General features: G+C 35.6%; 1 protein-coding gene across 1 annotated transcript in view; it reads right to left on the bottom strand.

Moving 5' to 3' along the window:
* Positions 1 to 693: 693 nt before the first annotated feature.
* The window catches only part of adar (adenosine deaminase RNA specific), a 25,653-nt gene continuing 2,023 nt past the window's right edge, over positions 694 to 24,323 (bottom strand). Inside the window, exons 2-15 of the mRNA XM_073846718.1 lie at positions 17,176 to 19,272; positions 16,321 to 16,510; positions 15,402 to 15,550; positions 12,952 to 13,087; positions 12,613 to 12,851; positions 12,316 to 12,469; positions 10,710 to 10,881; positions 10,517 to 10,610; positions 8,915 to 9,034; positions 8,682 to 8,812; positions 4,552 to 4,734; positions 2,896 to 3,008; positions 2,688 to 2,815; positions 694 to 2,548 (exon numbers count right to left, since the gene is read on the bottom strand). Coding sequence (XP_073702819.1) covers positions 2,185 to 2,548; positions 2,688 to 2,815; positions 2,896 to 3,008; positions 4,552 to 4,734; positions 8,682 to 8,812; positions 8,915 to 9,034; positions 10,517 to 10,610; positions 10,710 to 10,881; positions 12,316 to 12,469; positions 12,613 to 12,851; positions 12,952 to 13,087; positions 15,402 to 15,550; positions 16,321 to 16,510; positions 17,176 to 19,139 — 4,137 coding nt within the window. The 5' untranslated portion in view covers positions 19,140 to 19,272 and the 3' untranslated portion in view covers positions 694 to 2,184. The remainder of the gene's footprint in view (positions 2,549 to 2,687; positions 2,816 to 2,895; positions 3,009 to 4,551; positions 4,735 to 8,681; positions 8,813 to 8,914; positions 9,035 to 10,516; positions 10,611 to 10,709; positions 10,882 to 12,315; positions 12,470 to 12,612; positions 12,852 to 12,951; positions 13,088 to 15,401; positions 15,551 to 16,320; positions 16,511 to 17,175; positions 19,273 to 24,323) is intronic.

The following is a 24,323-nucleotide window of genomic DNA, read 5'->3' as shown; positions in this document are numbered from 1 at the left end:
AAATGATCAAAGTTACATAGCTATTCAAAAAACTGCAAAAACTCCCATACATTGCAAAAATCGCAAAACAGCAATGGAAACATTTTTTTCCGCCACATCTACACATTTGATTAAGTATAGCCCAAATCCCACAGAAATCCATTGCCATGACAATCCCGAGAGGACAAAAGTTTTAGATGCATTTTGCAATACTTTTTAATCAACATTTTTAAATCTGTAAATGGAAACGCACCTACGGTTTCACTGCAGTCTTGAGGGTTGGAATGCTAAATAATAGTCTAAGATATTTTAATAGACATTTTTTTTCTTTTTAAATTAAGAACAATAAAACTGAATGTCTAAGACAATGGTTGAGCAGCACTCAGCAATATTTTTTTTTTTTAACAGAACATACCACAAATTACTATAAATTAGCTACTTAAATATATTTAGTTTTCTACTCCTAATGTGAGGTAAGTTGTATCATGGAGCACTTTTGTTTTCCTTGTTAACTTTTCTAATTTCAGAAGATATTTGAATCGAATTACATTAGTTTCATTTCTAATCGTCTTTGGAAAAAGTAAACAACTTTGCAGACTTTGCCCTAAATATCCCCTTCCAACCAAACTAGAAAATACATGCCTTTACAGTTATCCTTCTACCAGAACAAGTTCAGAATTTGCTGTCAAAATAAGATAATAAATAAGCGGCACATGGAAAGAAAATATTCTTTACTTTTAATAGAACAGAACTTATCTTAAAAGAATGTTTGAGTAGGCTTCAATGATTTGATGACAAATGTTCGAGGCATACAGATTCACATTTGCTGAAAGGAAAGAGAATGTTAGTATTGCTTTAGTCTTGAAGCAATGCATCAATTAACGATGTCTGAACACATTAAACAAGCAGGGCAAAGAATAATCCAAGAAACTGTTCATATCCACACACAAATATGAATATGATTGGTTTGTGCTGTTCATCCGCCTGCTATAGCTATCACGAATCAGAATGTGGACTGTTTGGCTGCATGCAATAATTACCACGAGCCTCTCAAACACCACACATAAGCAATAAAATGAAAACGGAACATACACACCTCATATAAAAAGACTTTCTAAAAATTAAAAGATAGAAAATAAATGTCATTTCAAAGTTACGAATCATTACAAAATATATACATACAATATATACACATACATAAACACACACGCATATATATAAACTCGTTCAACAGACCTTATATATACATCTGTGTGCATATGTATCTGTATGTACATTATGTATACATTTCAAGCAGTCTAGATCAAGTTCGGTACGTAGAACTTCACATAATGCAAAAATAATAATAATAATTATTATTATTTGAATCTACGCAAATACAGTTTAAATCCAAGCAGAAATGAAAACAGAAATTATAGGAATAAAGTGGGTAAATGACATTAGTATATGATTAACTTAAAGTGACAGATCAACCAAAAATTAAAATCGTATCACCATTTATTAACCCTCATGTGATTCTAAACCTGTATGCATTTCTTCATATCTGAAGACAACACAAAAGAAAATATTTTGAGCAATGTTTTTCTCAAAATATCTTTTATGCTCCACAGAGACAAAAACTAAAAAAACATGCAGGTTTGGAACAACATGAAGGTGAATAAACAACGACAATTTTAATTTTGAGTGAACTCTTTTAAAAGACTTGAAGTCACAAAATCCCATCGCAACCCAACTGAATGTCGCTAAATACGTGACCTGACTAGCAACTCTGTGTCGTTAGTCTTTTTATTGAGTGAGAAATACCTAAAAATACCATACGAATCAAACAGGCTACAAGAGAAAAAGTGAGAAACAGAATTACCCTACAGCAAGGTGGCCACGCATTCACGTAACAGTATTGTGATGTAGCAAACGGGAAAAAATGACAAGAGGGGGAAACCCACTAAAACAAATGCAACCCTGCAGCTTTCTAAAAAACAAAAAACAAAATTCTACTTCATGTATCATCAAGTCCAAATTGCCTCGGGTTTATAGCTCTGTTGCCATGGCAGCATTCGTTTCTGCTTTGTCATGATGGTTAAAGTTCAAATCCCAAAGCCACAGGCTTCCCCTGTTCCTCCCTCTCTATAAGATAAACCTCCTCAATTCTTTCTTGCTGATAGCAACTCTTCCACTCACTCCACCCCTTCATCTCTCTCTCTATCCCTAAAAACCCTGTGCTGCTGAGTTGAAGTTGTTGTTGTCTGAGCCCAAGCAGCTAATGGGGTCAACAGTGCAACCCGGAGGGCACAGAGCCTGTGCGCCCCCGCTTATTCCCCCTAGCTCAGAGCTTCCGGCTTCTCCCTCAAAACTTTTCTCTTCCAAGGGCTTCCCGATCCATGAGCCATATCCATGTTGGTTCAGCGCCAGGAAGAACAGCCTCTTGGCATCCTGGAATGAAGTGGCGGCCATCTTAGCGTGGGCGTAGGACGGTAGTGCCAGCAGATCGGCACGGCCTGCACGCTGGCACAAAGTGTGGAAGAGACGGAACAGATTGGACTTGGAAACCCGCGATACGTCCATTTTGAGACTGGCGTGAAAAGAGAAAGAAAGCTCATGAACGAAAGCAGGTGTCTAGGTGATCAGAACCAAGTGCTTTAGATAAATAGTCAATTAGTTGGATTTCCTTTTTATCACTGTGATATACAATGGATGGGGCCGTCTCTCACCTGTCTAGTTTGCCCTTGGTGCCATCCAGCACTTCCACGGTGAACTGGTCCGGTTGACTCCAGTTAACACTGGACTCTTTGGTCTTGCTTGTGTGGCGTGTCGAGTCATACACACTCACCCTGCCCACCTGCAACAACGAAAAAGAAATGAAGTGAAAACCAAGACAAACTAAAGTTTCAGTAAATGCAGTGCGTTGTGTGATTGTACCTCAGGGTGGTTGAGAGTGAAGCTTGCTGGTAAACTCTTTTTGAACGCATCCCCGTCTCTAGCCAATCGGCAACATACTGCACGAGTCAGGTGACCGTGGCTGTAGAGATATCCTGAACAAACACGTCAAAAAATATTCTATGAATGAAGCTTTAACACTGAGACATTTAGAGTTTATAAGACATTAATAGATTTCACAGCATTTAAATGATAATCACATCTAAAATATGTTTATTTACATAATGCACCTCTGTGCATTATTTGTAAATATTTAAGAAATAAATGACAAAAATATTTGGAAAAAATTACAAAATATTAGTTTTCTTAAATATATTTGTACGAGTTAAAATGATCACTGATAAAATGCTTTAGAGTACATTATGATTTCAACAATTTCTTAATAATTGTAGCATTAATTTATGAATTTTAAAAAGATCATTTAGATATGATTATGTGTACCATGTATAATTATATGTAAATATTTAAGGACTACACAAATATCTTTTTTTTTACTTAAATATATTTGTATGAGTAAAAATGACCACTGATAATACTTTTTTATAGCACATTATTATTTCAACACAATTTCTTAAAATAAATCATTCTTAAAATAATTGTAGCATTAAATTATGAATTTTAAAATGATATTTTGACAGTGTACTGTGTATAATGTGTAAATATTTAAGAAACACATGAAAAATATTTTTTTAATTATAAATCGTATAAATTTTTTTATATATAATATTTCAATTCTATAATGAATTGTAAACTTATACATTTTTTATAACTGCATTATTGGTACTATTGTTATGAATATTTGTTTTAAAATGATAGTTATAGTTAATATAACTTTTTATATTATGTAATTTAAATAATTCTAATAATACATTTTATAATTCATTTTAAATTATTTTTATCCATTCAAAAGTTTGGGATAAAAATTAGTGTCTCTTATGATCAAAGTTCCATTTATTTGACCAAAAATACAGAAAAAAGTATTATGAAATATACAATTTAAAACAAGTTTCCTATTTTAATATACTTTAAAATAGATGATGCAAAGCAGAATTTATCACCCATTACTCAAATGTTCAGTGCCACACAATCCTTCAGAAATCATTCTAATAGGCTAATTTATTATCTATGCTTATTATCTATCTGGATTCTTTGATGAATAAAACGTTCAAAACAGCATTTATTCAAAATAGAAATCTTTTCTAACAATGTAAGTCTCTATTATTATGCGACACTGAAGACTGGAGTAATGATGCTGAATATTCAGGTTTGCAACAGAGGAATAAATTCTATTTTAAAGTATATTACAATAGAAAACCACTATTTTAAATTGCAATACTATTTCACAATATTACTGTCTTTTTTTTGTATATTTAATAAAAAAAACAGCCTTGATAAGCGGAAAAGTCTCTTCTTCTTCAAAAAAAATGCTTTTGAACAGCAGTGTATGTATACATGTAATTTTAAACATTATATCATTTAATATATATTTTTTTACCTGATTTTAAATTAATTTCAGTTAAACTGATTTCCTATGTAAAGCCTTTTCTATATACTGTATATAATGAAATAAAAAACAAAACACAGGCTGTCTTGAAAACACTCCACATCATTACTCAAAGCATGGTAAAGAGTGCTCACCAAGAGTGATAGAGCGCAAATACACTGGGTGGATGAAGTGGGTAAGGAGCGCCCCCTGCAGGCCGAGCACATTCCAGCGCAGGATCTTGTCACTGCAGCTCATGGTCCTCAGGCGCTCACCATGCTGAATGCCATCCCAAGTGGGCACAATGTCACTGGACTCCACTGGGATGGTGCCCTCGCCTGAAAAAAAGGAAGGGGATCATCTTAGATCACTCAATAATATACAAGAACATAGTGTTGTCACGATACTGAATTTCTAACTTCGATAAGATTCCTTGAAAAAAATCGATATTCGATACTATTTTCGATACCACAGAGAAAAAACTGCCACATTCAGGGTTTCTGCAGATATGAACAAGTGAAATTTAAGACTTTTTAAGACCTTTTTAATACCACCTTATATGAAATTTAAGACCGAAACCTGTAATGGAAATAGATATTATATTACATGCATACATGTAATATTTAATGTGTTTAATGTAAAAAGTAAACAATTTCATGGCTGTCATAAATTAAATTTATTACTACGATATACAGTGAACTTTTCATATCAGCAGATACTATTCCACACAAAATATCCCCATAAAAGTACCACTAGAAATATCTGACGTAAAAAAAAAAAAATTCTGAAGCAATATTTTCATCAGTGCTCTATTAGCTTTTACATCTTAAATCTGCATATTTGATTTACCTTTATAAAGGCCTTTTTTTTTACTTCTGAAATGTATGCGTACCTTTGAAATTTATTTTATGAATTTATCAATAAATTCTAAATGGCTGTTAGCAGTGAGATTACATAATTTACACTGCAAAATTAAAAGTGAGATTAATGTTTTAAATACATTTATTGATTTATAAATATGTACATTAGAAATGTTGGGTGTGGAGGCATACTTTTAAACACACTAAACTACCAGCAGGTGGCGGTAAGTCACTTCATGAGCGAGTTATTTCAACTGATTCAAGCAAAACGCTGAATCATAGCAAAACGTTGCTAGGAGAATGCTTCTGCTAATGTTGCATATTGTCTAATATGTAAGTAACTACTTGACTAACTAATTTTTTATTGAGCTAAAATTAATGTAACATTTGTAATTGTGAGAATTTTCAGCAAAAAGCTCACTTGGTATATTACTGAACTATATCATGTTATAAATAAACTATACATTTGAAATTTTTACCTCAGTGTGTTTCTTTAGAGTGCTGTTACGCTCATTTGTTTTAAAGTATGTCACAAATAGACCAGAAATACACTATCCATTATCAATTTCTGTTTACGTTGAATGTATTAAAATAGGAATCTTTCTTGCCTTTCGATGCTTCGCTAAGTTAGTTGTTTTTGTCACTTCAGTTTTAATCAGGCGGTTTGTTCGGTCGGGCAAGTAACGTAAAAAAAAAAAACATTTTAAAAGTATTTCGAAGGCTGGCGGTCAGCTAGCTCGACCTATATTTCTTATTATTATTGATAACATATACAGAAAAAGGTCGTTTGACCTGTATTCTGCTACTGCGATTCTGAAGACGCAGTAACTTCCACAGAGGGAGAAAAAAATCTAGTTGTTAGCAACTGGCCTTAGTCAAGCCCTATATTCAGTTTTTTCAAGCTAAGTATCGCTAAACTTGCACTTCCCCATAGCTAAAAAGTTAAATCCATTTTACTTCTGCGGTACAATCCGAGAGAGACTTGCGACAATAACAGAAAGCTGATTGGCTATTGCATGCTGGTCTCATTTGTAGTTTAAATACAGCAAATTATATTTGGAATTGTGAAATAAATAACTACAACACCACGGAAACAACAAAAAGAGAATTTAAATGAGCATTAGAGGTAGCGTTACATGGACATCGGAAAAATAAGACCTGTGTAAAATTATTTAAGACCTAGAACAGCGAATTTAAGACTTAAGGCCTAAAATTTTGATTTTTAAATTTTAGACTTTTTAAGACCCCGCGGAAACCCTGACATTATTAAGGGGGTAATTTTTTTTAATTTAAAGATAAATATAACAGATAATAAGTCTAGAACATGACAATGAGGTACAGTATGCATATGTACACTGCTACAGCCCTGTTCAGCTTCTTAGCTTCATTTGAGTTTGCTTCATACTTTCTTTGCTGTTCAAATACAACTGGTAGTGTAGGTCGTAAACTTTTTTTTCTTTTTAGACCACACTTTTAAAATGAACTGAACTAACTAATCTCAGAACTTAAGTTAATGGTAAAAGATATTTGTTAACATATCATACTAAACAATGAAAAATACTATCATTTAATAACTAATACATGAACTAATTAAAATCTAAAGTTCTATCTGTTAATATTTTTCTTATTGGACCAGAGCTAACATGATCCGTTGTATCTTTATTACCTACGGTTATCAAAGATTAAAATTCTCTGTAACAAATGCATTGCTCATCGTTCATAAATGCTAGTTAATACATTAATATTATTTGATGAACAGATTTTAATGCCGGATTCATAATCACCGATTCATGCAAGCAAACATGCGTGCATCACACGCAAAAACAATGCTCTGGATAGACATTAAGACAAATTGCAGAATTTAAGTAATGATTTGTTTTTTTAAATAAGCGCAATTTACATTTGACCGCAGTTCAAGTATTTACTCGTCTAAGATTCCTCACTCAGATTATATTAACGAACTACGGTAAAAAAACGGGACAACACTCATATCAGCAACAATAATAGGCAATCTTATTTAATGATCCAGTGATGTTAAAATAAGCACAGTCACCAACCTCTCGAAATTTTTTATAAAGATCCGGGTGCTTTGTGAAATTAGTGGTGTTTGCGCCTTTTGTTAGCACTGCTCTGTAGCACCTCTTATATATATGTTCATTTGCTTCATATCCGAATATTTCCAGATAGCACTACTGCTGTGTTCTTTATCAAACAAAGCCAGTCACGGGGGTGCCACACTCGCTTTTCTATTCGCTTCACTTGAATGAGATGAGACATGCACTGCGGTCACACGCCTTTGTGGAGAAGTGAAAGTGACAGCTCGGCTAGTAACGATATTTCGGGAAATTAGTATTGGTACCGTTCAGATATGTAAGTATCGATATTTATCGAAATATCAATATTTTTGACAACACTACAAGAACATATGAAGTGACAGATGTAATACTGTCGACAGCAGCTCCAGCTAACTTGATATGTGACCCTGGAGCACAAAACCAGTCTTAAGTCGCTGGGGTATATTTGTAGCAATAGCCAAATACATACATTGCATGGGACAAAATTATTGATTTTTCTTTTATGCCAAAAATCATTAGGAAATTATGTAAAGATCATGTTCCATGAAGATGTGTCAAATTCCTACTGTAAATATATCAAAATGTAATTTGATTAGTAATATGCATTAAGAACTTAATTTGGACAACTTTAAAGGTGATTTTCTCAGTATTTTGATTTTTTTTGCATCCTCAGATTCCAGATTTTCAAACAGTTGTATCTCAGCCCAATATTGTCCAATCCTAACAAACCATATATCAATAGAAAGCTTATTTATGTATACATCTCATTTGTAAAATTTAACCTTATGACTGGTTTTGTGGTCCAGGGTCACATATTTGCAGTAAGCATAATCGGACTTATCGCTAGAGTTTCAAACCTGTCACAACACATTATGAGGCTGTTTTTATTGTACGTCATTGTCAGTAGTGTTAGGGTCAACACAACAGCTACCCAAGCACAACTGTCAACGTCATGTGCCGACCTGTCAAGTTATTTCCTCAGGAATACATCAGCTTACCTGCCAACAGTTTAGCTTTTCTCCTATCCCGCTAGACAATGGCAGCTTTGCCTGGCAAAAGGCCACATTCACATGGCTATGACGCTCTTTGGCGAGATAACCAAACCAGATGGCACTGATGTACACTGCTGAGTGCGTCTTATTTAATCCAACAGTTAGCGTTAGAGTTTGTGTACCTGAGGTCCTGGAATAACGCCACAGCATGTGCGTACAGTAGCTGGCCATTCAAGATCAGGAATTCCAAACAAATGTTATTGGAGGTGACTTTGAATTGAATTTAAGTATCTTAATCTGAAAATCTATATTTTTTAACCAGATAGATAGCGTTTCCAGAGTTTTTCCAGTCTCTTACCGTTCTCCACCTTGGTTCTGAGCTTGCCCTGTTTTACGTTCTCGAAGAGAGGCATATGCTGAGAGCCGTTTAATTCGGCGGCCTCGCTGCACGACTTATCGAACAGAGCGCCGTCGCCACATGGAGCAGTGCTGGGAGATAAAGAAAAGAGCACATGAAAGCAGTGTCATTCATGTTTGCAGACGAATCTCTGTTCTAAAACTAGCTCGGAGGAGAGGAAGTGCATGTCTTACCTAATATACAGATGAAAGGTGATGTGAGATTTGATCTTCAGCTTCCCATCGTCTGCCACTTCAAAAATGCTCTCATCACCAGGGCTTTCCCAATGCTTCATCAACTCACCGTACAAAAACCTGAGCCACAGATTTTACAAACAAGACAGTTTAGTTAACAGACTTAAATTATTTTACTTTTAGGGCTGTTGACCAAAATAGATGGTGCTTTTTACACATCGCTCCCAAATATCTTAATTTGTGTTCAGAAGATGAACAAAGGTTTTATAGGTTTGGAACGGCATGAAGGTAAGCAATTAAAGACAGAAATTTTAATTTTTGGGTGAACTATTTCTTTAACTTAGATACAAATTATACAAATTATTATATTTAAATGTATTTACTGTACATAGAGAGAAAATATTACTTTTTAATATATTTAAAAATCTATACACTACAAGTCAAAAGATTAATGAAATGAAAAAAAAAACAAAAAAAAAAAAACTTTCTGCTCACCAATCCTGCATTTATTTGATCCAAAAACATTTCCAGCAAATATTGAAATATTTTTTAAAAATAACTGTTTTTTATATAAATATATTTTAAAAAGTAATTTATTCCTGTGATTTCAAAGCTGAATTTTTAGCATCATTACTCCAGTCACATTATCCTTCAGAAATCATTCTAATATTCTGATTTGCCGCTCAAAAACATTATTATTATTATTGTTGTTGTTGAAAACAGTAGAATTAGTACAATTTTGTAAGGATTCTTTGATGACTAGAAAGTTCAGAACAACAGCATTTATCTGAAACAAAAAATCCGTTGTGACATTATAAATGTTTCCATTTAATTTGTCTCAAAAATATACATTTGAAGCACCCTTGCAAAATAAAAATATTGGTATCATTTCCCCCCCCAGATAAATGCAGATCCTTGGATCTTTCTATTCAAAAAATCCTGAACAAAAATGTACTCAACTGTTTTAAATATTGATAATAAAAAAAATATAAGAATGCTATCTGAAGGATCACGTGACGATGAATACTTAGTAACAATACTGAAAAATGAGCTTTGATCACAGGAATAAATTACATTTTAAAATATATTCAAATAGAAAGCTGTCATTTTAAATAGTACAAATATTTCACAATATTACAGCTTTTGCTGTATTTTAGATCAAACAAATTCAGGCTTGGTGAGTAGAAGAGAATTCTTGAAACATTTAAAATCTTACTGTTTAAAAACCTTTGACTGGTAGTGTCTATGAATTACTATATCAAATGAAATAAATTCATAATATATAATTGTGTGTTTATACTGCCATGAGAGCACAAATGGCTATTTTTAAAGAATACTAATTTATATTATCATATGATTTATCAATCAAATGTACCATAATCACTGAGAAAGACAGAAAGAGAAAGACAGTAGGCATACGAGCAGACATTCTGTCTGTCTCACAGCAGAACACTAAATATAAAGTCAATATATTTATGAGCTGCTGTGAAATAAGACTCCTTCATCTTGAAGAATGAGACGGAAAAAGCTGTAGAATGAGAGGAAAAATGAATTATGCAATTGGCAGTGAGGGAGAGAGAAAGTTCTGCTGCAAGCTGATACCGGATAAAGCCTCTCCTGGAGATGATTTCTGCGTGGCAGTCATTAACGGTGTCCCCTCGAAGACTAAGCTCCTCTCCCTTCACGCAGCGGTTTCCTGCAGGCGTAGGGCGACAACAATTACAGCACATCTCTAATTACAGTGCACACATCATGTCGTCTGTGTCTGTGTTTAAGTCTATTTGTGTGCTTGTACCTGTCCCAAGGCTGACAACTGTTCCAAGAGTATCTGATCCTTTCCGCATCACAATGGTGGCAAGAATCTTCCTACCCAGAAGGCTGTGCTGGATGCGCGCCGTGAGTGCATTAAAGCGCTGATGGCTTAGCATGGCAATCTGGTCATGCATGGTACTCCCTGACACTGGCAGCTGAAAAGTACAAAATCAATTTTAACAATCGTCACACATCTCTCTGGAAGAGTTATGATTGATCAAGAAATTACATAAAACTGGTCAATAATAATAATATAGCTGATTGTTTTTTTTTTTTATAAACAAAGAAATGTAATAATCATGCACATTATTTATGGTATTAATAAAAAAACTAAATAAAACATTTTTAGTATAATTTAATCTAAATTCACAAACAAAATTTGTGCAGCATCACTTCAACAAAGAACCTTTCAAATAGGGCCCAAAATTAACATTTGATTTGGTGAGTAAATATAAGGGCTGTCAAGCGATTAATCAAATCACGAGTATAATTATAGCTAAATTTATACACAATACAATTTGTAAAAGTACTACAAATAATTTTTGTATATCAATTTAACTAAAAACCTTTCAAATAGGGCCCAAAACATGTCTTTAGGTGAAAAAATTTGTAAATTAGGGCTTTCAAACGATTAATTGCAGTTTAATTGCATTAATTGCAAACGATTAAATCGCAATTAATTGCATCGCAAGTATAATTAAATCTTAATTCTCTCTCACTCACACACACACACACACACACACACACACACACACACACACACACACACACACACACACACACACACACACAATACAATACAATTTGTGAAAGTATTACACATAGGTTTGTTTAGTACATCAATTTAACTAAAATCCTTTCAAATGGGGCCCAAAAATAACATTTGTTTTGGAGAGTAAATATGAGTAAATTAGGGCAGTCAAACATTTAATCACGAATATTAAACCTACATTCACACACAAAATTTGTGAAAACAATACATAGAAGTTCATGCGTTTAGTACCTTAATTTAACTAAAAACCTTTAGGGCCCAAAATTTATATTTCTTTTGGCGAGTAAATATGAGTAAATTAGGCCTGTCAAACGATTCATCGCAAGTATAATTAAATGTAAATTCACACAATAAAATTTGTGAAAGTACTACATAAGTTTGTTTGATAAATTAATTTAACTAAAATAGCAATTAATCAAATCCAAAATAAAAGTCTAAGTTTACATAATCTAAATATACACAGTACACAGACATATACTCATTTTGAATGCGATTAATCGCAATTAATCATTTGACAGCCCTAGACTGAATTACACAAAATGTTATTATGATAAAAATATCATAAAGTCAAATTGTGGGAATGGAAACAAGACTTAAAAGTTAGAAACAAACAAAATGTCAGGTCTTGGCAATGAGCTTATCTAGGACATTTTTCCAAATGCAGCAAAAATCCACCAACAATTTAATTTAGTACTGTTTTAAAATATTATGACCCCTCAAAATTTAATGGCACTTTGTTAAATCACAAGTGAACGCATAGTTAAATGCTACTACTAGTTTTATTATCAACTTTCATTAAAGCTGCTGCGTTTAATACCTCTGGCGTGAGCTCTCCAGTACGTGCTGCTTTCTCCGCTTCTCCAATGAGCACTCGAAGAGCAGCATCCGCTGCCTCCTGCTTCCCCTGCTTTTTATTACTAGCACAAACTGCAGGAAACCACCGCCCTCCCAATTTAGCTTGGTATGTAAACCTTAAAGAGAGAAAGAGGTAAGTTGATTTGAACTTTTTAAAGTGTGGCTGTGCAGCAGGGAGTGAGACACTGAGAAGAGAAACCTGCTGCTTTAGGACATAAAGATCACAAAAACATCACAGAAAGTAAGAGTGCGCATGTACTTGGGCTCGTGCGAGGGTCCGGACTGGCCCACCAGACGGATCTCGGCAGCGAAGCCTCGAGCACGGGCGTACTCGAGCAGGCCAGACACAGCGTTGTTGTTCAGGTGGTTGATAAGATCACCCACACCTGCTTCATGGGCCGCCTGGAGCTCAGCTGCTGTCAGAGGAGGCAGCGAGGGACATGCAGGAATCGCCGGCTGAGACTCATTGTCTCCCAGAGGGCAGAAAGTACCTGGAGGCTGAAAGAAAAAGATCGTGTTTAATCTACCTGCACACAAAAGTCTAATTTCCTTTCAAATAGTCCTCTTTTTGTTCTACTGTCTTCAAACTTCTCTTCACCTTGTTAAGATGTAGTAGTCCATCTCCTATCAGCTCTTTCACGGCCTCCTCCGCTGCTAGCTGCCTTGCAGCTTTCTTACTGGGTGCTGAGGCTTCTTGGAAGAGACGCTCCCCAACCTTTACACGGAACATAAACCTGACACAGGAAGTGACGAAAAATCAATAAAGATGGTGGAGAGAAAATGACAAATCAGTCACAGTGGATACGGTCTTTTAAAATCTAATGAGGCAGTTCTTTATACTGACCCCAACTGAACAGAAGTGCAGATTTCTATTTTAAATAAAGGCTGTTCTGTTTAACAGTTTATCATGGGTTCCAAAAAAATATTAAGCAGCACAACGGTTTCCAACATTGATCATAAATCAGCATATAAGAATGATTTCTTTTCTTGTAAAGAAGATTAAATGAGAAATCATAGTATTGGATTTGCTTCAGGAAAGCCTTCACATTCTAGAGCCTGACAGAACAGCATTTATTCAAAACAGAAATCTTTTCAAAAAAAAAAAAAGAAAAAAGGCTTTACTATCACTTTATCAATTTAACACATCCTTGCTGAATTAAAGTATTCATATCTTTCAAAGAAAGAAAAAATTACTGAACCCAACTTATCGTTAAAAATGATTTCTTTAAATAAATGCTGTTCTGTTTAACAGTTTATTCAAAGAATCCTGAAAAAAAATCATACGTTCCAAAAAAAAAAATATTAAGCAACACAACTGTTTCCAACATTGATCATAAATCAGCATATAAGAATGATTTCTGAAGGATCATGTGACACTAAAGACTGGAGTAACGATGCTGAAAATTAGCTTTGTTTCACAGGAATAAATTCTATTTTTAAGTAAATTAAAATAGAAAACCACTATTTTAAATTGCAATAATATTTCACAATATTGCATCTTTTTTTCTGTATTTTTACATCAAATAAACGCAGCCTTAAAGAGCAGAAAATTTTTCTTTAATAAAAAAAAAAAAAAAAAAAAAAAAAAAAAAAGTAAAATCATACTGATCCTAAACTTTTGCACAGCAATGTACAATTATTTGTTGCAGTAATAAAGCACACTGAAACATTAAGGATGACTGAAAAAAAAAAAAAAAAAACATGACATTATGCATACCAGCATGCTGTCAATTCATGATTTTGCCCACTAGAGCCAAAAATATTTTTGTCTGGTAATGCTAATTTGGCAGGCAGTGCTGCATTTACATCAAGGCCAGTAATCAGAGCCACTCTTTTACTAAAGGCCATGAATATCCACTGGCACATGGGAGAACTCTATATGAATGAATGTGGAGGCTTTCCTGAACCAAATCCAATACTATGATTTCTCATTTAATCGGCTTTACAAGAAATGAGGAGAAATCACATTCATCAACTTTGCTACTCACATGTCTAACCCTTTCTGAAGAGCTGTAACTTACTGCTCAATCCTAAAGTTAAATAAAAGCTTTTTTTGTCAACAGATATCAAGTTTCACTGATCTGTCTGTGTTTTGTGTTGTAAATTAGGTTGTATTCTACCTGTACATCCTTTAGGAGCTGCAAATTTGTCATATAAAATCACTGCATTTTGAAATGCAAAACATATTTACCCTTGTGTTGCTGCTGCGTAGATATCACAGGTAAAAATGACAAGACGTATAGAATCATACTGAAACCACACTGGGAATAGATTGCAAGAAAAAATATAGCATTTTCTATTCTCGCAAAGTGCCATGCATCTGAAGAAAGTTCGAGTGTCTAACGATATATTTTTAATTGGGCAGCTTCCAGGTTTGTGTAGAATATGCTCTGAGGTCACTGCAAACACCCTGAAGCATGCAATCAGATTATATATTCATTTCATTAAATATTAAGATTAATAATTGTACTAGGCCATATCACGATTTCAATATTTTCATTATTTCCATTTTCTAATTTGATCCAGACTCTGATGGTAATGGACAATAGCTTTCTACCACTTCTCATACTTTTATAAGAAGCAAAGCCAAATGGGGAAACAGTGTAAGAAAAGAAACATAAAAAGTGAGGTAAAATACAGATAAAAAAAACAACATTATGGTTCAGGACTACACAAAGCAGACATTGTATTTTATAGGCAACCAAGTCACACTGTAGGGGCAAAGGGAATTAGGGACAGACAGCAAGAAAAGAGGAACAGAAACACAGGCTGGGAAGAGAAAAGAATAGCACTACTAAAACAACGACATAAAACCCAGTAGGTTTAGTAACAGAAACAAGGGGAAATGGTAAAAGATGTATGAAAAAAAAGGGAGAGTCAAGGACTTTAAAAGGGAGAACAAGAGTGAGAGAAGGCAGTACAGAAAGTGCATGGAGAAAGCAAGGGAACAAAAAAGCCTGGAAAACATATCAGGACAAAAAGCATGTGACTTTCTGAAGCAGGATTAAAGAAATGTTACCAAAAGCCCTTCATTGTGGGATGTTTTACCGTGGATCATGGGGTGGTCCTTCCTGTCCTGTCTTGATAAACTGGATGGGATGCCCACTGCGTTGACTGTGCTCCATCAGGACAGATACAGGATTCTTTCCTCCAGGTAGAGACCGAGACAGAGCCTGGGGCGGAGTATCCGTACCACCCTTTAGAAATGAGACAAGGAGAAAATAAATATATAAAGCAACTTTATATTGAAAGATTTAAATCAGTATTATAATTAATAGTTTACCCAAAAATTACAATTCTGTCATTAATTACTCGCCCTCATGTCGTTCCAACCCTGTAAGACCTTCATTCATCTTCAGAACACAAATTAAGATATTTTTGATGAAATCCAAAAGCTTTCTGACCCTGCACAGACAGCAGCACAACTGACACATTCAAGACCCACAAAGGTAGTAAGGACATTGATAAAGTCTAATGTCTATGTGACATCAGGGGTTCAACCTTAATTTTAAGAAGCGACGGGATGCGTCTCAGTACTCTAATGAACATTTGTCAAACACTGATAGGGAAGAGAAAAAATGGTTGAATAAATAAGATATTTTGTTTTCTCTGCACACAGAAAGTATTCTTGTACATTCTTAATGTCCTTTCTAGGCCTTAAACTTGGTAGTTGCATTGCTATCTATGCAGGGTCAGAAAGCTTTTGTATTTGATCAAAAATCGCTTATTTTGTGCTCCAAAGGTGAACAAAGGTCTTACGGGTTTGGAACGACATGAGGGTGAGCAATTAATGACAGAATTTTTATTTTTGGGTGAATTATATCACAAAACATTTTTTATATATTTTGTAATCATTCAAGTTCAGTTAAAGGATAAAATAGACTACCCAAAACTACTATGAGATTAAAAGAGATTAAAAGATTAGGTTTCATACTTTGTCACTAAAAACCGAAAAAAAATATACTACCATATCATCTGCCAGGTCAGTGGTTGACTCAGCTCCCTCAATGCTCGGTTCCTCCTCTTCATCTGCTCCCTCCGTCTCCCTCCAAAGAATCTTTAGGGTCATGGCTGCAGCATCTTTTTTGGCCACTTTTTTGTTTGGACCCTCAGCTGCTGGAAACCTACGACCATCCAACATGACCTGCATCCGAAACCTGGAGACGAAAAGAAAAACCTCAAACTATAAATCCATGAAAACATGGTTAGTGTTTCTACTAACTATTAATCATACAACTCCTTTTCACCAAAATTTACTAGCAAGAGAACTTCTGTAACATCTCCAGAACGCCTTGGCTGTTCAACCAATTCTTAAAGGGATAGTTCACACTAAAATTAAAAAACTGTCATTAATCACTCACCCTCATGTTTTTCCAAACCCATAAGCCCCTAGGAACATAAATTAAGATATTTTTGATGAAATCTCTCTATAAACAGCAAGGCTCCTTCCACTTTCAAGGCCCAGAAAGGTACCAAGAAAATCCAAAAAACATTCCATGACACATCAGTGGTTCAACTGTAATTTTATGAAACTACAGGTACTTTCCTGGGCCTTGAACATGGAAGGACCCTTGCCTTCTATGAAGAGTCAGAAAGCTCTCAGATTTAATCAAAAATAACTTAATTTGTGTTCTGAAGATCAACAAAGTTATTACAGGTTTGGAACAACATTAGGGTGAATAATTAATGACAGAATTTTCATTTGTGGGTGAACTATCCCTTTAAATGAATCAAACATACTTGCTTCCAAAAAAAGCCAGAGGCAGAGACCGTCTTAAAACAGACTCAAATGCACCCATAAACAAGCTTCTCATCAACTAACCTGGGGTCATGTGAAGGTCCAGACTGGTCCAGAAGTAGGAATTCACAAGTGTGTCCAGAGTGCTGAGCAAACTCCATCAGTCCGCTAACTGGGTTCTTACTGCGGGCCTCTTTCAGCTTCTGCAATCTGCTTGTCTCCAGGTTTTGAGCTGGGGGAGCAGCCAACGAAACAGCAACCTCGGAGCGGATCGTGTTCAGGAATTCTGGAATATCGTCAGATGCCCACTGTGAGCGTTCTCCTCCATTACTGGCCGTATCCTGATAGTAGGAGAACTGGTGGGGAGGAGGTTGGAAAAAGTGGAAGGTGGATGAGGGAAGTTCACTGGGTTTGGGTGGTACCGCCTCAAGGCCAGGCACGTCAACCTGTTTGTTACCAAACGAGCTGTTGTCTAAAATCACATCCAATGGATTTTCACCCGCATCCATCGGCTCAGCTGCGGTAGCTCCTGGAAACTCAAATACCTCATTTATGTTTGTGATCCCTTCAGCTGCAAAGTTCAACAACTCTGCACTGTTAACATCCTGATTTGCAGTTGCAGCAGCTTTTCGTTGGCGGTCCATCTTTTCCTGCCGGTGCGCACTTAGCGACCAGGTAGGCGGTGTTACATCGGTGTCACGCATTACGTCACCTTGTTTCTCCAAGGCATAGAGTGTGGGATTGACCTGCTTGGCACTTCGCAGGCCAAGGTTCTTGGCAATCACAAGCGCATTGCCTGTACCTGCTTCATAGAGGTACTGCATGATCTTCTCTTTGCTATCTTTAGTATCAGCCATTGTTGACAAGGTTACTGACTGGACAACTGGTAAAAAAGTCTTTGTTGTTTTACAGGTATCTTCACCTTCAGAGTCCTCCGATTGGTCAGAGGAATCGCTGTCAGCCTCAACTAGGACCTGTGATGCAGAGGGAGCACTAGTGCTGGGGAGATCCTCTTTAGCCTCTTGGTTTATGTATAACTTTTGAACTGTTTTTTTCTCAGAATCCTTTGAGGACTTGGTTTGGTCTGTATCTTTGATTAGCTCACCGTCCTCTACCTTGTAGAGTCTCCACAGAGGAGGAATCTCACTTTGTTTCACTGCTTGGTTTGTCCTTAACAGGGCATATAAAGCCTTATTAACAATTCCCTTTGGAAGGCCGAGCTTTTTACCCAAGACCCTGGCCTGAACTGTCTCGTCTGGCCCGAGTGATGTCAAAAAAGCAAGGACTTGTTGCTGGATCTCAGCGGTCAAATACAGAGACTCTCTAACCGAGCCGGGAGAACTGGAAACTTTGGTGTCAGAGGTGTCTACCCTTGTTACCCGGTCACTTAAACTCAGACTATGGAGGCCTGAGGAAACCTCATCTGCCTGTGTATTCCAGTAGTGCTTATTGTATTGATTAGGATAACACTGTCCCTTCTGGAGATGGTGATTCCACTGTGGGCTTCTCTTAGGTCCAGGTGTATTTCTGAAGTTCTGCTCTCTTTGCCAGTTTCCTCTGCCTCTGCCGTCTCTTCTTCCAAAATTGCTACCACTTGTTTTGAAGTCACGATAAGCTGCTTGGTAGTGGATAGGCCCAGTAGAGACCTCTTCCCCTTGGCTGGAGGTTTGGGACCCTTGCTGCTGGGGTGCTTTGAACTGTGGAGCCTGTGCACTCTGCCCCCTGAGGAACTGCACCTGGTGTTGGCGGAAGCTTACACCATTCGAGTCAGAGATCTGATCACTGACGTGCTGGGGGGATGCCCACAGGGGTGGATTTGAGGGGCTAGGGGGGAAAGGACGACCACGTGGAGGCACGCCAGGGACACCCGGGCGACTGGAGTAAAAGGAGGGGTGCGGATAGCTGCCAGATACAGAGTTGGGATTTGGGACACGAGGGCCCTGTGGGTAACCAGTGGTTGCGTAAGAGGGATATTGAGGTTTTCCCTGTTGGGGAGGGAAGGAGAATCGCTTGCAATCTTTATTAAACCCTCCTCTACCTCTGCTCATAGCGCAGGGGTGGGGGGCGAGAAGGGCGTAGTGTCGGGCTTGGTGAATGGGATGTGTGCACGCTCTAGGAGTCTCAGCTGTCTGGATGTTACGTCACAAAGACACCAAAGGCTTAGTCTGTGCAACGCTTCTTCTGCAGAGAGACAGAGAACAACAGAAATTCATTAAAAGGGGGAAGCAGGCTTTCTGATGTTGCAGTGTCACTGTACAGACACACAAATTCAGTCGGCACATTTCTTGGCAACCCAATAGACTGTAATTTGAGGACTTGGTAAAAGGCTCACAGATTAATTATGCATGCTTATTGTGACACAACCAATTTATTTCTGGCTTAGCGAGTAATTTGCAGATCCTTACGGTGAGGGAAAGTGGTCATGGGTATTAGAGGAAAGCACTTTCAAGGACATTCTCCACCCAATATGGGCAACTATATTAAGTAAAGCACAATGATGAGTAAAGCTGTTATTTAAGAGACTGGCAAAACACTGCGAGATGTCAGTGAAAGTCAGTGAACCTAACACTAGTTTACAAAATGCAGTACTCGACAGCCCAGTGTAGGTCTGGTGTGAATCACTGAGTTTAAAATAAGTTGCTTATTAACACTCTACAGTCCTCATACCACAACTGATCAATAGGCAGCACTTAGCCAGCTAATTCATTCTTTTTAATGGATTCAGGAAACAATAGCTCAGAAAAATAGCAAGGTTGAGACACATTACATAAGACAATCAAAAAACTAAATGTGAGAGCTACTATTTGTTAGACATAAGTTTAACAGGGGTGTTTAGTTTAGTTTCTTTTTTTTTTACGGTTCGGTGCATATTGCGGTTTTGGAGTCACAGTTTCGGTACTGTTCAGTTTGGGGGACAAGGATAGTAGGTAGGGCTGGGCGATTAATCGAAAAATAATCGAAATCGACATTCAGAACCTATAATCGATCAAATGTTTCCAGGTCGATTATTTCGATTACTTTCCCTTTAAAAACAGTACCGCGTGTGGAGTCACGTGACCCCGCTCCGTTACATTACGTTATTCCGCCGACATGTCCATGGAGAGCTTAAAAAATTTACAGGATATACAAGAGTAATTTTGTTTAGAAGACAGTGCTTATTTTCTACTTTGAAAGTGCATTTTCGGTTTTCGGCCGAAAGACTTTTATCACCGAAACAACACGGCCGAGACAGTATGTTGACACAAACAGAAACCGCAGCCTGCACGTGCTTGTCTGAAGCAACACGTCTGCGGTGTGGACGTATGGAAAGACCCACGGATAGCGATTTGCAAAACTGGTTTTGCCGAAATTTCCAGAGGGGTTGTGTCTGCAGTCGTGCGTGCAGTGATAAGAGCAGAGATCGAGACAAGATGTAGCTTTCAGTGAGTGAAAAACATTAGCTTTACGTTGGTGTTACGTCACAATATTTTAAAGATATGTCTTTTCATACTGTATTTTGATTAATATTTATGTTTTAAACCATGGAGGTGAGCCAATGGATATCACACAAGCAACGTGAAAACTGCGCAATGTTAAAATGAAAGTGAAAACGGATTTTCAGCATCTGACGTGCATTCTCTCAGAGACAATGAGAGACGATTATACTTCATATGCTGATATTAATTTAGTCCCCTAATATTTTCCTTGTGCCCTGAAGATGGTGGGAAACGTATAAAAAGAAACGTATATTGTGCAAGGTTTGTTTCAGAAAATCGGTTCTTGAAATAAAGCTCTTAATTTTAATTGAAAACTGCAGTGTTATTAGGGGTTAAGAAAGTATTAATTATGATTTCAGGTGTTAACTGTGGGGACTGAAAGACAAGAAATGATGAAACTTCAAAAGGCTATCCATTGAATAAATCTGAGCGCTGCACGTTTCAAAGTCATTTGTTGTGCTGCTTTGTATACCAGTCTCACAGCGCCTCCTGCTGGAAGAGAAACGCGTAGACTTGTAAATGTGAATTTTTTTACAGTCTATGATGTGATGGATCCAGAAGATAATGTTATAAAAATGTAAACGATTAAACAATTTAAACAAAGGCAGTAAAATATATGTATATGTCAAGTAATAAAATACTTGATTGATAATAATTGTTTAAATTAATATTAAAGTTTCAAAGAATAAATCAATTATATTAATGTATGCAATTGCAATGCCTTGATTCTAGTAAGATTAGTACACAGTCATAGCCATAAAAGGAATGGTACTAATAATTGGCATAATTCTTTCGGGGTTTCCTCTTTTTCGGTTTTCGGTTTCGGCCAAGAATTTTCATTTCGGTGCATCCCTACTTGTCAGTGAACTATGAGGGCAAAAAAATAAATATTATATAAATATAATTAAATATAATTTTATTAATAAATAAAATAATCGTTCATTAATCGTAATCGAGTTAAAATGTTCAATTAATCGAGATTTTGATTTTAGGCCAAATCGCCCAGCCCTAATAGTAGGTAAGAATTCCACTTTATGTGGAATTTGAAATTTCCAAAGAATATTTTACTATTTATCAGTAAACACTTGCCTTAATTTTGAAATTGCTAAAATATTTTAACTTCCTTAAAAATCCTCATCCTTTGGGCTAATTTATTAAACAACAAATATTTTTATCAAAATATGCTTGTTTGCTCTATATAGTGTGCCAAAAAGATAAGTTATAAAAAGGAACACAGGATGAAAGCAGCAGGACAGGTTAAAAATCACAAATTATATGTAACAAACAAAGTTACAAAAGAGGTGTCAACTGGTCAGAGGCAGAAAGTTTTGCAGGAACACCTTACTGACTGTTATTATAATCTCATTACAGCTCTTCAGTAAAATAATACTCAAAGCAAATCTGAAGTCCAACGACATATATTTTTCTATGTGCCCCCCTCTCAATAACAAAAACACAAAAACAAAAAAGACAGCCATAAGAAAACAGCCATGGATATACTGTGCACGTCAGTTAAGCCACATTTGTTTATATAGCCCTTTATGCAATAGATTGCTTTAAAGCAATCATCTTTACAGTATAAACCAAAAAAAGAGAGTGTCAGTGTAGCTTTTAATTAGAATTACAATTTAATTTTCTGCTATAAAACTGCTCTCCAGTGTGGAGCTAGCTAATGTTAAATCCTTTTATTAGTGAACGTAAAAAAAATTATATTTTTACATTAAAGTGATGTACTAATAACCAAGGAGATGTATTAGGATGAAAGGCTGAGACGCGGTTTTGTTCACTACACAAATACTGACGCTCACAGTAATTTTAAGGCTTTGCGTCTCAGTATCTCATGAAGAGATAAACTTAACCTCCAGAGGTGCTGAGTGCTACATGTGAATTTTACAGTTTAATTTGAGAAAACTAGCATCACATCATACTGTATGCACACACAGAAACTTCAAGGCAACCTGTCAAAATAAAAGTACAGTTTAACATGTAACAGAACTATATTGGTCTTGTATTACTTTTGTACAGTATAATGTAGGTGTTTATATATTCCTATTTCTGGAAAATTTAAATAAAACAATTTAATGATTACAACTAGATTAACCACTGAATTGTAGAAAAAAATTCAAAATTATTATTAAAACTTTTTTAACTGGATATACACAATGTCTTCCATGTAGCTATTAATTAACAGTAAACCTCTGTTTGTTTGCCAAAAAATAAAAGGGTTTAATTTTCATTTAATTAAAAATAAATAAATGTTCATCGCTTTCATTTGATTATCAGAAAAATTTAAAAACACAGGAATTTCTGAATAAAAGAAAAAGATTGTAGGGCACTATTGTTCCAAATGTTGAAATTGAGAGTTTGGGACTTATTTGTTCACTGAAATAAATGTTTCCGTTATTACATAAAGTAGGCTAATGTACTGGGAAAAAAGTACCGTTGGTTATCGGCTACAGGCAGTCCCCAAAGCTGTAAACCTAGGGGAAACACAGCATCTACTTTCAGTTATTTAAACTGTGAATGAGCCTAATGTCTCTCTGCCTGTTATCTCATTTTGTGTGCCATATATGTTTGTTTCAATTGTAAAAATTATTGTAATTGTATAATAGTAATAATACTTCTACATTTTTAAAAGCTGAAGTGATTAACTTGTTTAATATATTAGATGCAGCATAACTCAGTATTTTTACCAACTGCAAAAGGTGAATAATCAAAGCCTACTGAATGATTAACCAGGGAAATAATAAAATATTATTATTATTATTATTAATCATTAATTGATTTCTATAATTATTAATCAATTACAAAGACCTGTTGCAAACCTACAGAGTATAACAAAATATTTAAATGTTTATAGAATCACATACCTGAACTCACAGCCTTTTACCAAAAACTAACATAGACTAGAGACAATTCCACACATTCTGGCTTACTGTGACCCTGATGCAGCTTCACACGTAACTTCAGACATAACAGCTCACTCTCTAAATAAACTGAAGTGAGAAGGAAAGTGATTCTGATTGCTCACATTCCACGTGCTGTTCTATGTGCATTAGGAAATTAATTGTGAATTTTTTTATGTAAATAAATGTGCCATTAATGGCAATTCCTTACAAAATATACTCTTACATAAAGACTGTATTAGAAGCAAATTCTAGTAAACCATGGTACTGACACTACCAGTCAAACTTAATTTTTTTTTAAGTAGTCTCTCTGCTCACCAAACCTGCAAAGTACAGCAAAACCCAGTTAAATTTTGAAATTTTATTAAATAATAAATATAATATTACTATTTAAGATAACGTTTCTATTTGAATATATTTGAAAATGTAATTTATTCCTGTGATCTCAGTGTCACATGGTCCTTCAGAAATCATTCTAATCTGCTGATTTGCTGTTCAAGAAACATTATTATTATTATTATTATCATCGATATTTAAAACAGCTGGGTACGTTTTTTCAGGATTCTCTGATGAATAGAAAGATCCAAAGATCAGCATTTAACTGAAATAAAAGGCTTTTGTGACATTATACCATTCAAAAGCTTAGTCAGAAATTAATACTTTTATGTACCAAGGATGCTTCAAACTGATCAAAAGTGATGACAAAGACATTTATGTTACGAAAGATTTTCATTTCAGATAAACACTGTTCTTCTAAACTTTATTCATCAAAGAAACCTGAAAACATTCTACTCAGCCGTTTTCAATATAATAATGTTTTTTTTGAGCAGCAAATCAGATTATTTGAATG

This window comes from Garra rufa, chromosome 9 (assembly GCF_049309525.1).
Source record: "Garra rufa chromosome 9, GarRuf1.0, whole genome shotgun sequence".
Taxonomy (NCBI): domain Eukaryota; kingdom Metazoa; phylum Chordata; class Actinopteri; order Cypriniformes; family Cyprinidae; genus Garra; species Garra rufa.
Note: the sequence above shows the minus strand (reverse complement) of the source record. Positions and strands in the feature narration are given on the sequence as shown.